Source organism: Trachurus trachurus (assembly GCF_905171665.1).
Source record: "Trachurus trachurus genome assembly, chromosome: 7".
Lineage (NCBI taxonomy): Eukaryota > Metazoa > Chordata > Actinopteri > Carangiformes > Carangidae > Trachurus > Trachurus trachurus.
The window spans coordinates 16538196-16554650 of record NC_139901.1 but is presented as its reverse complement, the minus strand read 5'-3'; the positions used below and the strand labels follow the sequence as shown (position 1 = coordinate 16554650).

Here is a 16455-nt window from a genome sequence, read left to right as displayed (position 1 = left end):
TTCTATTAGACAGAGCTAGCCAGCAAAGGTTTAGGTTGTACACATTAATAGGAGCATGACACAGACAATTAAAGCTGCTTTAAGGATCCTTAGAAATCCCCCTGAGGTAATTATTTTTTCCTGTACTTGTAAGGAAATTGAAAGGAAATCATGTGCTGTTAAGAAAGGGTCTTTGTGTAACAAGCAGATTTTCTCACTGCTGTGCTACAAGTGGGACCTCTGTCTGGATCCTGCTCGCTCTTATGCAAGCTCCAGTCATGCTCCATCTTCACCTTTACATAAGCAGCGGGTTTGCAAACTTGTGAACGTCTACACACGTTTTCTCAAATAACAATAAGACACCTTCTTCCAGTCAATCTAAGAATAGACAGGGGGGGCAGTATTCTTAGTTGTCTCACAGACAGATGATAGATCTTTCACTCTAAAGTGTGGGTGGTGCTCTGTGCTTGGCTGCGAGTTCTTGCACAGCAGGTTATGTAACGCTATGGTGTGCCCCTGTTTGATGCTCTGGTGTTAAAAGAACCTGGGTCTTATGACACATTAGCACACACAAGACTGCTGCTGTCATGTCCTTGGACATTCATTTTGTCAGTTGTATTAGAAAAGCCAGTTCTATTAATGTGCTGGCAGGGAACCAACGCATGCAAACATCAGTGGTGTGTTTTGTACAAAGAGATTTCCTGGGAGCAGCGTCTGTCTGTACTTGTTGCGCTCCAGGAACTGTGATAAAAGCATCCAGGAATTTACGATGCATGTGCATATTTCTAGCCCAAAAGATTTCTGGGAATTTATTCTATTTGGCCACTCACTGGTTTGAGTTGATAGCTCACTTTCTCACCATTTGGAAGTGTCCCAGTTTTGGTTAAAATAGTTACACACTAGATGGAGAGGCTTCCCATTATGCGGGTTGGCCTTGAGTAAAAAGCATGATAATAAAACTGATTCCTCTGAGCAATAAAAGATTACACAACATAAGTCCAAGTCCATGAAAAACACTCTGTTTAGATCCGATTCTTATCTCACCTCCACCTACTGCTGGGTGTTATGTAACGGAGGCAATTACTGTAAACATTTAGGTTTTCCCTGCATGAGCATCATAAATAGCATGAACATCATTGATTTATACATACATGCACATATTAGTCATATTAGAGCCAGGACAAAAAGAAATGTATATTTCTATCACAAGACATGCGTTATCCAACCTGTTTTTAACAATGATCAACGTAATGTTAATTGACTTTACCTCAACAAATACATTGCAAATACAACAGAGACGGACACGGTAATGGTGAGAAGATTTCATCACTTACTTGGCGAGTTTCATTTCAATCTGCTGGCGAATTTCCTGGCGTTCTTGGTCGCTTCTTACTGGGAAGATATTTCTGTCCTCTAACTCCTGTTTGCTGGGCCTGTTTCGTAGCTTGACAGCCAGCAACTCCTTCCTTAGCCTGCGAGGAAGTGTGCCTGCAACAGTGCATACATGCATTAAAACACAGCAAACCTTTATTATCAGCCTTGTATGCCTTTGTCAAAGTCTTCTTCCTTTTCATATCCAAAAATATGCAAATACTGTTAGTGAATAAAGCCTCTCAATCCTTGATCCCAGAAGTGCCACTAACCTTTTAATTTCAACAATGGATGTTAAATATCATCACTTACTAAATATTATTTAGAGTGTAGTGTGGAAGTGTTTGGACACAGATGCTGTTTCCGTTTTTTCTCTGTACTGCAGCACATTCAAAATGAAGTGAAACAGGAATCATTAGGGTGAAATGCTGACTCAGAGCTTCACTGGTTTTTGAGGATGTGGCACATCCATATTACTTTGTGGCATGTAGCTCTTCATATGTTTAACTGCCAAAGCTGGATTACCATTTGCAAAAACCAGGCTATGCCCCCAGGGTCACAGATCTCCAAAGGCCCCATTAAGCCCTTGGTTCACTCCGTCAGCAGATTTGTTTAGGCTATTATTATTATTAATATTACTGTATTTGACTGTACTCTGGATTAATTTAAAGCTGCATGATTTGAATGTTTTGTGTTGTAATGTTCAATATTCGGGCTGGTTTAAGATCCATTATTATTTTCCAACTCCTGATGTAAATGTGAACTGTTCAACTGTGTTAACATATAGTTCTCAGTATTGTCTGGCTGTTGTTTGATGCTGGACAGGTAAAATACAGAGGATTTGTGGGAGCTGGGTCAAATTACACATTAAATCAACCCATTGTTAAGATGGAAACATTGATTAGTAGAATTAGTCCATTAAATCCACAAGCTAATTTGATACGACACACAAACCGAGGGACTGGGTCATCCCACTACCTTCATCATCTGTTTCTGAAGAGAGGTTCTGAAGCACAAAGTGAGCCGCTCTGAAAACCTACTAACTCCCAGCCGATAAATGGTCAAAGAGAGGAGCGTGAGAAAAGCCAAGAATCTGGTGCATGCTGCCCTCAATAAAATTTGCACAAGTTGTATAAAAATATATAGATGTTATAGATATAGATGTCACGAAGGAGGAAATTAGCCATAAAGATCAAAAACATTTTTGTACTAGGACCAGGCCATTCAAAGTAAGTGCAGTTTATGATACTTAATGTGTTGGCTTATAGTTTCAGTCTTGGAGGTGCTGCTAAAGGCTCAAAAGCAAGATGCTGTCCTTAACCTTTCTTTACAGTCCAATATGGTACAGTACAGAGTCCAAACAAAAACATACAGCAAATGTCAGTATGCTCTTTTAAGCTCTTTGACCCACCAGAGATGACCGACTCGTTCCAGCCGTCCAGGTCATTGGGGAGGCCTGAGGTGTTGGAGAAGCACTGGTCCAGCCGCACGTTCTCCTTGTTCTCCTCTGCCTCCTTCTTGGGCCAGTCGGAGCCTCCACCTCCCACGCAGCCACCCACCAAAGACAAGGTGTGTTGGTTCTCAGAGCTGCATGAGCGAGAGAGCCGCCCGTCAGAGCACCACAGCCGAGGGGGTGAGCCCTGCTCACACCCTACATGGACACTAAAGTTAAACAAGAGGGTGTAGAGATTTAGGATTAATGTAATGGCAAGTTTATGGATAAATGATGAGATTGAGATTTAAAGCACTTGTTTTTAGATTTAAGAGGAAATTATTGCCACCCAATATATATATATTATCACATTCTATCGGAAAGGACTGAATCTTCTCTAGAGCCATCTCTAGCATTAACATCAGTGAGAGTAAACACAGCTGCTATAAACAGATAAATGGGGTCAACCAGAGGGCTCACCTCTCCTGCCTGTTCTTAGAAGCGAAGGCTCTCTGCAATTCTTCCATAATGCAACTAGGGGGCATAGGAGGATGCATCATGTTTGCTAGATGTGGGGACCCCGAGGGGTTGGCCAGGGGCCCTCGTAGAGGCAGGGTCATTGAAGCCATGCTTTCTGTGGCCCTGGGTGGAGGTTCCTTGGGGAGGTAGGAGTTGGGCAGATGAGTGGGGAGCGACACAGGACCCGAGTCTGAAAGAGAGGGATGAGGAGAGATGCACTGGTGGTTAAAAAATAAACTGTCATCTCACTCATATGAGTTGTCATTTATCTTACTGATCTTAAGTTTGAGAAACACACTTTACCTCATGGGAATTCACCTGGCCTGCACTTTTGTTTAGTATGAGAAAGTTGAAGGTTTTTTTGTTTTTCAAAACAACAAAAAAAGGCCATCTGTTATATGTCTAAATAATATACTGCACGTTCTCTTCTACAGCAATGTGTTTCATATTAGACTGAATATAGCACAAAGACAAAATGACTTTATAATGTGTTGTGTCACCGTGACCTGGCAAAGCAGCTTCAGCACATAATTGTCATTGACTCAGCAAACCTAGATGTCTATTTGTGGGGACAAAGCCATTTTTATAAAATATGTCATTTTATACTCATTTACAGGAAGTAACAAAGCAGGCCACTGATTTTGCATTGTTTTCATTTTATGCTACTTCACATTTTTTATCCTCATTTGGGATATACAGTATATCGTGCTTTTTATGTCACAACATTTAGAACTCGTAATCTACATTAAAAGACACAAGGTTCCCAACCTGATGAGGGCGTGTTGTCATGTGAGTTGTTTGCATTTTCTTCCTTCCCCTCCACTCGACAACATTTCACATCCCTTTAGATTTATCTTACCCTTACGCTTCAGGAGAACAGTGGCAACCTTTACGTTTGATGTTTTAGCTATATTTTGCAGACAATACTGCACCTATAAATTTGAGTGCAGAATTTTATGAGTAGCTATACAGTAGTATGTTTTTACACCGTTGTATTGGCACTCTATTCAGCCATGTTGAGGTTGTAAATGTGCTTCATGTGATTTTTACACTTTGCTCTGTAAGGAAACATCTGTGTTCATTTCTTTTTTTGTTGTTGTATAGCTCAGTTTGAACTACAGATGGATAAAATCATCTGTAGTTCAAAGTGAACAGGGACATGTTTTACTACTGCCAGCCTGTCAGTTTTTATTGACTACATATTCAAAGGAGGAAAAAAACCCAGCACTCACCGTCTCCAGTACTCAGCTGGGGCAAATGTTTTGGAGGTACTTGTGGTGGGGACGTTCCTGGAGGAATCTCCTCCTCTGCTCTTTCTTCCATCTGGTCAGTCATGTCCTGCAGCCCTTCAGGTAAATCCCCAGCAGGTTGCACCTCCTCGTCTCTCTCGTCCTCTAGTGGTACATTCTCCTCAACTCGCTCACAGTCCTGAAGAGGGGCAGCTACTGGTTGTTGTTAATGAAGGGGAGCAAAACATTTAGAAATGTTAATGAAATGAGAAAATTAAAAAATGAATTATAATTATTAAATGGACACTATTAGAAACAGTAGTATTTTAAAGAGCAGTGACTGTTAAAAAATACTTGATTGAACTGCAATCCTACAATTAGTACCGTCTGAGTGTAGCCTACTGATATTAAAATCATATCTATTATGCATCGGTGCATTGCATACACAGGGAGCACAGAGGCAAAGAATGTCATTCAATTGTCTTTGCTGCCCTCTTCTGGTTCGTATGCACAATGTTGATACAGACACAGTGTGACCAAATGATTTTACAACATTAGAATTGTTTTAAAGCAGAAGTAAGCGATCCGGTCGTTTTGGCTAATGCTGCATTCCAGGCAGGCTTTTGAAACCGTAAATTACAGCTTCATGTCACAACTTACGATTTTGTAGCGTTCCAGGCAACCCACTCGTGTTTTTCCGACCTGTTTTACCTGTGAAAGTCACTATAACGGCCACTCGTAACTTACGACCCGTGAACTCGCACCAGATCGAACTGGTATGACTTCACAGGTCGGAAAAACACGAGTTACAGGCTGCCTTGAACGCACCATAACAGTCCTCGTCCCTACGTCACCACATTCAGGCGCATCCCTTGGCTGCACACACAGCCCCGCATGCCGTTCTCTCTCCTCATTGGATAAAAACTGTAGGATACGAGAAAAGTTTTCTCCTCGGCTCAGAGCAGAGCAGAGTGACTGACAGACCCGTGTTTCGGTCCAAACACTCTACTGTATGTAAGTGATTGCTGTCGGAAGATATAACTATTTAAGACTTATATTAACACAAATATATCGCTTACTTCTGCTTTAATTTTTGTGTTGTGTTAAATTTTCAAGCATCTTATCAAAGGTTTTCCAGCAATCAGTTACACTCTCAACTTTTACAAATCATTCCTTTTTTTCTGCTTATCTGTTTGTTATGCTGCTACAGTGTCTGTTGATTAAAGCAAGGGACTGTCCTACCAGAAGGGGGAAGCTCCTCATCAGGACCAAGGTACTCCACGCTGCTGACTGTGAGGTTTGCGTTCAAAGACCCTCCGAATCCTCCAAGCAGGACTGCACCATCTGAGCAGCAGCCCTGAGTGGGGGAGTTTGGGTCGCGGCATAGAAGACTGCTGGATAATGCTACATCTGTGTGAGGATCAAGAAGAGAGAAGCATGTATGTTGCTGTTATGATTTCTTTGTTGTGTATAGACAAGATTTTGTGTCACTCATGTGAATTATCACTGGTGACATATCATTTCTGGTCCTATTGGCCGAGGCTTAGTTAGTTTATTTGCTTTATTGATTCGGGGATGTATTTTCACCTTGTGCACTGTGAGATAGCACAAAACAAAAACACTATGAATAGATATAATGTGAATGAATCAGTTATCTTTATAAAATATTGTGAATAAAAGTCATTAGAAATTGCTTGTGAAAAGACAGTTCCAACATGTCACTACAATGAAATCAGGTGGCTGAATGAGTCGTGCGACCATCTGTAACAGTGATGACCCAAAATGACATTCACTCTTTAAGCCACCTTGGTTTAACAGCACTCTCCATTACAGGAAGAGCATCGTATTTCACCTTGTGCACAGCAAATATAATGCTTGTCAACCTGAGGATGCCAGGAACACAGAGTTACTGTACAATTATTTATCAGTACTGTTTGTCAGCTCACAACAACCTATGGTCCTGTTGTTTTATGATTTCATAATATTTGGTAATGATGATCAGAATAGAGTCAAACCAACAATTTTTTTTTTTAACAGCTGGGACAGATTGTCTTAAGACTTTTGTCTTCGAGCCATCTGGATTAAATCTTTTTTTATTGTGCAGAAAACATAAAATTATTTAATCTTAATGTTTGTTGGATTCTTGAGAATTTTAGTGATGCCTGCAAAACAGTAGTTAGTGTTGTTGAATGGTCTACTGACCTTTATATTTCAGAAATTCAGATACAGCTGTATGACATGCCCGAAATAAACAAATTGATTGATGACTTAAGAGAAAAGATACATCTAAGTTTTATTAGTGATTTGTAACATGCGATTTACTTTGCTATGGTACATTTTGATATTGAAATATGATACTGATGTTGACAGTATGCCTGAGCCCTCATAAAAAAAATGTCATCAGCATCAAAATGCAACAGGTGTGTTTTTCATCAGAGGGCCATAATTGTTTCCTCCTTTTCTTTTGATTTTATAATGTGCACATTTTGGTGTACACAATGACAACATTTCCCTGCAATCAATTTAAATGATTGAGACAGTTAGAACTCCACTCTGTGCATCTTTTCACCTACGCCCTCTTATTATCTCCCTAATTTAATTCATTAGGGCAGATGACGAGAAATGTGAGTGAGTGCATCTGTTTGTGGCACCTGGAAATCTACAACCTCCTCTCATTCAACTACTCTGCTTTATGTACCTGTGGAACTCTGCTTGAGCTTTTCATTTTTCTTTTTCCTCCACTTCCACGGCTTGAAGATACGCCCCAGGGTGGCCAGCTTGCTGTTTCGTCGGATGGGTGGAGTGTGGACTCCGCTCACCAGGCAACCGGTCCTCAGCACCCTCTGCTGGTCCACCAACTCTACTACAGAGACAGTGGAGATGGAGGAGGAAAAAGCCCAGAGAGGGGCCCAGAGTTGTTCGGAGGATGAAGCGCGGTAAGGAAAGAGTGGGGTGGGTGGTGTTGTCAGGAGAAAGGTCAGAAAAAGGGAAAGAAAGGGCAAAAGTGAGAGGGAGTGTGGGATTGATGAAGAAAAATCACCAAACATGCAAATGTAGGTGAAGGGCGGGAGACAGAAGGGGAGAGAAGGCGGAACACAATTAGTACGCTCACCTTACTGAATAAACCATGATGGACTTCAAGTGCTGTGAACAGATTGAATTAGAAAGACTAATTTGATCAAGGCGCACTCCCTCGTGGCTGTTATTTTCCTGTGAATCCCTCTGTCCGAGCCATACATCACGTATCAAAATAAACATCTCTCACAGTCCAAACCTGGAGAAAGCAAGAAAGGCACACAGACACAGGGAGGCTCCTAAAACTACAAAAGGATTTTTTCCCCCTAGAGACCAACAGGTGTACCAGTCTCACAGCTTTCCCAGAAATGACATTCGACTTGGCTTCCTAGTCAATCAGAGCTATTATATTATATTTAATGTATCAATCTTTTTTCATGCTAACATAGTGCTACACTTCCAGATGTATCTATATTATATTTTCTGTCCCAGCTCTCTACAGTGAGCTAGATTTCCAGGAGGTACAAATACATCCCCAGTATGTCCCATAATGCCCTTCTTTTGGGATCCTAATTAGCTTGTTATGGGTCCAAATAATACAATACAAATAAAATACACTGTGTGATAAAAAGAAGAAAAAAAAGAAAAAAAAATCAAAAAAGAAAATAATGTAAATGAAATTTAAAACAACGGACAACAAAATAAAATACAGACAAAATAGTCTCAACAACAGTCACTAAAAAAATCTGTATAAGTGATTAATATTGTTTCAAATGCAAATTGTGAAAAGAATCAAAAATACTGCACTGCCACCCCTTTCTTTCTTAAGAGGAAACTTGTATTTGAATGAATGATCACTGTGACTCATATCAAGCAAAGTGTGGGTCTACAGATCCATGTGCGCACACTGCTGGATTGCCCGCATCCAGGCACAAAGAGAGCCAAGAAAGAGGAAATGCACAATAAACACCATGTATTTAAGAGCTACATACGTCAATGTGACAAAAATGGAGCCATATCTGCCTTCAGGAGGCTGATATCTTTGTTCAAATATTCAGCTGAGGAGGAGGAAAGGATTTGTGACGCGAGAGGTTGGGGAGAAAGAGGGTGGTGGTGGGGGGCTCTGTTGAGTTGCTTAGGGTGTGATATAGAGTACAGTGATGGAGGAGGGAGGATACAGCTGACTCCTTTTCATGCTTTTTTTTTTCTTTTGCAGCCCCTTGCTTCTTCCCTGAAGCACATGGGTGTGGAGTAGGAAGAGGATGGTGGTTAGTGATTGGGGGAGGAGAGAAGAGTGGGAGCGGGAAACGAGGTAGGAAATGGGGGGTGTTGGGAAAATGAAAGGGAAGTGAGAAATAAGGAAATGAAAGGAGGGAAAGGAAGGGAAAAGAAAGGTACCAGTAACGGGAAAGTGGGCTTCGCAAGCTGAGAAGAGGAATGAAAAAAGAGGAAAAAGGAAAAAGCGAGACAGAAAACGAGAGAATAGATGATGAAAAGGGGGTAATTTCCTGTTCATAGTTTGATCCTAAAAAGTTCCTGGAAACAGGTCAGTTGACCATGCACACCCGTCTCACTGTGTCATCATCACTACTGTCACACATTCAGCACGGCAGACATGGCACCGCACGCAGAATCCAGGTCAAGCTTGAAGGAAAGGCACCCAGTCGCACAGAGGGGGGAAAAAAGCTTAAGAGAAGGAGAGGGGGAGAAGGAGGGGTAGAGGTGTCTGTATGAGAGCGAAAGAGAGAGAGAGAGAGAGAGAGAGAGAGAGACAGTGTGTGGAGAAAGGGGCCTGCTGCTGTTGCTATGGCGACCATATCCAGATGCTGCCGCAGCAGTGGGAGCCAGCGGGAGGAGCGAGCCAGTCTGTAGCTTAGAGGAGAGGAGGAGGAGGAGAGAGAGAAGAGGAGAGGAGAGGAGCCCCCTACACAGACACTGCCTGCCACATCTAAAGCCAGTGGCAGCACCAAGTGCATTGTGGGTAGGGGTGAAGCCACATGGAGGACAAGATCTGTCTGCATTTTGAAAGAGGGAAGGAGGGAGGGAGGGAAGGGGGGTGGGGGGGGGATTCCAGGGGAAAGAGGCGAGAAGGAGCGATGGGAGGGGGCTGTTGCTATACGGAAGAGCTTGCAGGAGAATCTGGGCTCGTCCAATCACAGAGCAGCTATTTATAATGCATATCAAGTAACTACATTTTCATAGAAGGGGTGGTCGTTCAGAGAAAATGACGGGAGTCTGGGTAGAGCAGAGGAATAAGGTGAAAACACATGTAGCACATGGAGATTTCTTTTTATCCGCTGGATGAGGGTGTATCGAAATGTGTGTCAGGCGTGCATGTACAGCCCACACGCACCATGTGGTGATGATGTGCGATTCTAATTAATATGCTAATGCAAATAGGATTTGTTAAATCCACGTGTCAGCTGGATGCAGTGGAAAAATAGTGTGTTTCCTGTATAAGGCCACAGTCGTCTTCTACACAACTCTGCACACACTGTTAAATCCAATCAGGTAGTGATAGCACGGCCTCAAATTCCCAGTACAATTCATAAACAATGAAAGAAGTGCAGGCAAGTGTCAGCTACAGCTGCTAAACTCAATACTGCATTAGAGCAGCGCAAAAATAAAAAATGATGAAGAGTGGAATAAAGTAGACAATATGATAATGTGACTTGGCAAGAAAACTGAAACAGAGCGCGTTACTGTGCCACCAGGGACCACACCCCGCTTAACCAGCTTGTCAGCACATTCAGGAGCATAAGATCTCTCCCCACATGTGCACCCCCCATAAGTGATGAGGGGGAGAAGTAACCAACAGAAATGTTTTTTCTCTTCAATGGTAGAATGTCTAAAAAAAAAAAGAAAGGTAAAAATGTGTCAGAGGCTTTCTTGCTCTGCCCTGATACCTGATACTGCCACAAAAGCGAAGACTGAATGAAGTGAACAGGAACGAAACACTGGATCCGTTTGTGACCTTCTAGCAGATTTTGCAATGTGGAGGATCCACCAGTGAGGTTGTGAGGGGCGAAGCCTCGGCTTGCTGAATCACCTGACAGGGCGAGCTGGTGAATGGGCTGGTGTTTTTTTTTTTTTTTTTTTTTTTACAAAGCTCTCTCTATAGCATTAAAAAGATAAATCAGAGCACTCCCCTGATGATCTAGTAGCTCACTGGGACAAATGTGATGTCAGCAACTACAACTGCATCATCTGGCTGTATATTCAACATTTGTCATGTAACATCTTATTTTACAAGTAGATGTTTAAACCTCTCAAACTCAACCAGCGCTCTCTCTGGGATATCATAGGCCAACAAAGGAGTTCAAGTCAAAAATGTTGTTCACTAAGTATTATTCATCCTTCGAGTTAAATTGAGTACAGTCAGGTGCATTTTCTTGAACAATGATTGATCCATTAGCTGGGTCAGATATTTTCAGCCATATCAAGCTGGCCGTAGTTTGGGCCACTGCAACTTAACTATTATAAACTTTGTGCGTTTGTGGTCCCCAGAGGATGAATTCTATATCAACCTTAGTCATCTGCTCGGGAGCGTGCCTATGTTCCCACAGCCCTATGTTCCCTCAGCTCTTTGTTCCCTCAGCCCTATGTTCCCACAGCCTTATGTTCCCACAGCCCTATGTTCCCACAGCCCTATGTTCCCACAGCCCTATGTTCCCTCAGCCCTATGTTCCCACAGCCCTATGTTCCCTCATTTCTAAGGTTTTTTTTTCCTTTCCAAAATTAGGCCCTATGTTCCCACATTTCCTTTATGATCAATTTGCATCAGATTTGATCCCCATTTCTCCCAATTTGGTAGTCAATTACACCCAACATATTATCCAGTAGCAGTTGACTACAGATGTAATGTAGCTTTTAGCTAAATCTGGGAACATAGGGCTGACCCCTTCTAACATAACAACTCCAACATAGGGTTGAGTGACGAACTCTTATACCGAAATTAAAGTCACCTCCATGAGTTAGTGCAATTTAGACACATTTCTACAGTAGTACAAATAGTGTTAGTATAGTAAACAAAGCATTAGAAAGTTTGTAGGTCATGGTGCAAAGGACCCTAGTTTGAAATTACTCCGAATCATCCCTTTAAAATAAAAATGACTTGACTTAGAGTTTCATTTTGAGAAAATTCTTAGAAATAAGAAAAATCTTAGAAATGAGGCAACATAAACCTGAGGGAACATAGGGCTGTGGGAACATAGGGCTGAGGGAACATAGGGCTGTGGGAACATAGGGCTGAGGGAACATAGGGCTGTGGGAACATAGGGCCTAATTTTCCAAATTTTCAGTGAATTTTTTTTTCTTAGAAATGAGGGAACATAGGGCTGTGGGATCATTGGGCTGTGGGAACATAGGGCTGACCCCATCTGGCTCTATATCTAGATAAATGTGTATACAGAATCCTGCTAAACACTTGTATGTGTGCTTCAGTAGTCTCATCAGAAATATAAATAACATCAAACCAACCCTTGACTCTCATCATCTCTGCAGGCCACATGGAGCTTTGGTTCCTCGCTCCATTCGCCTGGTCCTTCCACCCGGGCAACTGACAATGTGCCCTTGAATGGACCACCTCCTTGCTGGCTGCCACGCCAGCTAACCTCCTCTCTTTACCCCCCTGGCTTTACAACTGTGCTGCCATCTGTCTGTAGCCCCACTGCCTCAGGGGCCCGGCCACAGTCAGGGCACCCAGCTAGCAACTTTAATGGAGAGAGTGAGGAGCAGAAGAGCTAAAGCAACACAAAATGTAATGTGAATAAGGGAGAGATGCTGAGATCAAGAATGGCAGTGGTCAGCAACAGAGTGATTTACCAGATGTTCAGAATTGCATATCCAATCTTCACCATTCATCCCGATGAACTCTTTCAACAATAATGGAATTACAATAAAAATGGCTGATGATGAGTACGCAATAGCTTTTCCTCTTTAGAAGACGTTAAAAATGCAGACCTGGAGGTTTGTCCATTTTCTTTTTCATACAGTGTCAGACTGTCCTATCTAGAGTACACCATTATCATTTTAAATTCCATGCTGAATTAGATTATTTGCATCAAAGGGAAAAAAAACTCATTGTTTACCCACTGAGCACTCCATATTAGCTCTAATAAATAGGTTGCGGCCTTGGCAAACAAAGACTAGCTGTGTTCCTTTGGTACATGTGTTAAGATGACTCATCCTTACATATTCTGTCATTTGTTTGGGAATTAATCTTGTTTCTGAGAAGACAGGATATCAGGGTGTAAGGCTACATGAGTCTGCAAAGGTCAAGCCTCCAGATCATCAAAGTGATTACAGCCCAAGTGTGAAACTCCAGCATGTGGGCTACTGGCATCAAGAGAGTGAAATGATGTCAGTGAGGCCATCAGCCAATAGGAAGTGCCTGGGGCCCTTGTTTGTTACCATATGTTGGTGTTGAGAATGAGGACTAGTGGGTGGCTTCACGTGTAAGCCTTTCCTGAAGCATCAACAAGGAGAACTTGGAGCGTTAACGTCATTCCCCGGTTTGATGGAGAGACGTTTACCTGGTTTCACTTGAGTTTAGATTTTCATGAAACCTGGCAGACAGGTGGGCTTGGATGTAGAACATCTCTTGTGGTGATTGCTGCACGGCTCTTCACAACTCGTTTTCCTTTTGACTGTTGGACCAGTCTTACAAAGCACATGGTAAAGTGCTTTTGGAGCCTAGATCATACTAGGGAATGATAGTCAAGATTTGTCATCCTCCGATCCATTCTTGACAATTCTTGAGAAAAAAAAAGACACTTGTAAGCGTGCCAGCCTTGGTTCAGTGTTCACTTCAGTATTTCTTTAAAACAAAACAAACAAAAAAAACTCGAACAAGTTCATTTACCCTCAATGATGCAAAAACTTCAGAGCTCAATATCTGAGTAGTACTGCATCTTCAAATTTGATGGAAATAACCAAGGATTTTAGGAAATTCAAGTAGCCTAAGTAAAATGACATAATGGGTATTTTTTATTTGGATCAAAAAATAAGACTGAATAACAAGAAGTTAATGACTGTACTGATGTTGGTTTGTGCTGTGCTCTTTAAAAGTCCTAGTTTGGTTGTTGCTCTGGATGGTAATTGTCTTCTACACATGTTAAAAATAGGTACCTCTGCGTATAGCGACCAGCTAGAGATTTGGATAACAATAATTTACAGATGCACACATACACAAGCATGTACATGAATGACACATTTAGACATGGACACACCTCTGCATTGAAGGCAAAAAAAGATTAGCTATCTCTGAGCAACTAGTGAAACCCTCCCTGCAGCCACCTAGTGAGCCAAAAATGTTTTTTCTGTCACCCAAACGATAGGGTGAGCCTTGGCAAATGTCACTCCAACCTGCTCCCCCAACAACAACCAGAGAAGGAAGACGTCCTCCTCACTGTGTCCAGGAAGACTTTCAGTTCATACAGTTAAGTTTTGGGCTGCGTTCCCATTATAAGAAATCTTGTCTTATTCCATTAAAAAGCTTCCCCCCCCAATCAAGTAATGGAAGTCTTGGTTCACCCTTCATATCTTGGGCTGTTCCTGCTGTCTATCACATTAATCTAACAAACTGCAAAATTCATATGGACTCATTCAGCTCTTTTCATATATTCACAGGAGCTGTTTGCAAAAGATTCACCGCTTGACAGAGGTGATTTAATTATAAAATTACACTTTGAGACACTGCTGACTAAAAAAATGGCAGCCAGCCTCATGTTTAGAAAGACTTTTCCAGGAACAAGAAGGTCATAGCTTTAATCCTAAGAGCAGCCTGTGTTTATATCTGTCTTTGAACATCATGAACTCCTAGTAATTTTTAACTGCTCAAGATATTAACAAAATGTAAATGTGAGCGGGCCCTCTCAGGGTTTATGCACAGGTGAGTTAGCCATGGGTCTGCGATTGGGCGTGGGTGTTTTCAGCCAGCTAGGCCAGTCGCAGACTCCAGTAGTGGAGTTACGTGGGTGAGCAATGGTGTGTAATTTATTCCTGTTATTTTCACTGATTTAGGTCAAAGCGTGAAAAATTTATATAAAGCATACTGAGTGTGTGCATGAGAGAGGGAGGGAGAGCGAATGAGACAAATGCTGCACCCACAATGTGTGCCAGTGCATGAGTGCTTGTGTACATGTTTTTTTTTTATACTTGATACAGAAGCTGATAGCTCAGTTCCACTGAGCTCACATCCCTCTGCAGGGGAGGAGAGCACATCATGGTCTCTAGGCAGCAAAGACAGTGGGATGTGCACAGAGGAACCGTACGAATCACCACTGTTAGCACAGTAATCTCCAAACAGGTTCCCACAGCAAGGACGCCACTCACTTTTGGATTTCCTCAAGTGTGCAGCAATACAAGCATGGGACTATTAAAAACTTAGCTGGAACTAGAACCAAGAGCCTTTGTTTGAAAAGCTGCTTCTCCTCATGGAAAGCACAATGCTTGGTTGAAAACAGGGTTTAAAAAAACAACAACATATTATTGTCCAAAAAGCTGTATTTATCCCATGTGCTGGATCTCAAATAGATCATACAGAGCCAGGGTGAACAGTGGCCAAAGAGCTAATTTTATGACGCCAGACTGTGCAGACACGAGTCAGTGCACTAACCATCCAGTAACCTCATTTGTTACGGATATATGGATATATTTAAACAGGCCAGGCGTTACATGCATGGCCATATTTGCCATTATACCATGTAATAAGCATGTCAATAGCTATGTCATGCATATCATGGAAGACAAACTAGGGACGTGGGGCCAAACTAATACACCACCTGTTGGTTTTTGTATTACTACCATCATGATAACTAAACCTATGACAAGTTTTACAACAACTGAATTAAAATACAAAGAAGCTCTCAGATATGATATCAACTTGTTTCTGTATATCATGCCAGAGAGATGATGTAAAGAGCTGCTTTGAGAATTGCTTTGGGTCAAAAATGAGTCACTGACAGTGAAATCTCTCATATGAGCTTTGTTGGACTGATGACAGAAAGGCAGAGTTTCTACAAAATATTTTGTTCAGTGATACACATTTGTTTGTGTGACCACACAAGCTGCAGTTGTGCTGTGTCATACAGATGCTGCACTGTTGAAAAGGACATTATCTAAGTAGTCAGGTTCAGACCATACTGTATGATGAATCAGTGTTGATGAAGTTGCTAGAAGCCACTCGCCCATCGATAAAGACCACAAACTCTGTGCTACAGCCTTGGCCACAGCTCCAGTAGCAGTTTTAATGGGATTGGATTGGAACGTTTGGCTTACATGGATGTATGGGATGACTACATTAAATTAAATGGAACTTGTGCCCGAATCTGCACAGTGTGCTTTCCTCATTAATGTGTCATCGGGGGAAAAAAAACAAAAAAAAAAACAATTCCCCGGCCTCTTTCCCAGCAGATCAAGTCGGTTTGGGTCAAGGTATCGGGGATCCAGGACAAGACTTATCACCACATGCTCTGCCTGGTTCAGCAGCCTTTTGCAAGCAAAGGCTGGTGCTGTCCATGGTGCTGAGATTCACTCTGCCACAGTACAGCAAAGTCTCAAGTCCAAAGTCACTCCCTGTTTGCACATTGATGCATAACACTGTATTTACTGCAGTTTTTCTGTAGTTGTGACAAGATAATGAATATTTGGGGGGTTGGGAGGGACTAATGGTCATAAACAATTTACCCCATATGATAAATATGAAAATAAATGATCATGATTAATACGTATCCAACAGCTGAATGTATTATTCTTCTGGACAGCTAGCTTGGAGGGTCAATATGTGGAACTCAGAACAGATAATAAATGGGATATAAGTGTTAGCAATAGGTTTTTAAATGTGATCATGTCATGAACAGATCCCTTTCAGTACAGTTATTAATTGAGTTTCTCATACGTGTTAAGTTT

General features: G+C 41.9%; 1 protein-coding gene across 1 annotated transcript in view; it reads right to left on the bottom strand.

Annotated features, from left to right (window-relative positions):
- Positions 1-16455, bottom strand: part of phactr3a (phosphatase and actin regulator 3a) — a gene marked incomplete at both ends in the record, with an annotated part of 29734 nt that overhangs the window by 4978 nt on the left and 8301 nt on the right. The window contains 6 exons of the mRNA XM_083975841.1: positions 1314-1467; positions 2762-3012; positions 3263-3491; positions 4534-4746; positions 5773-5940; positions 7229-7393. Of these exons, the coding sequence (XP_083831967.1) occupies positions 1314-1467; positions 2762-3012; positions 3263-3491; positions 4534-4746; positions 5773-5940; positions 7229-7393 (1180 nt within the window). The remainder of the gene's footprint in view (positions 1-1313; positions 1468-2761; positions 3013-3262; positions 3492-4533; positions 4747-5772; positions 5941-7228; positions 7394-16455) is intronic.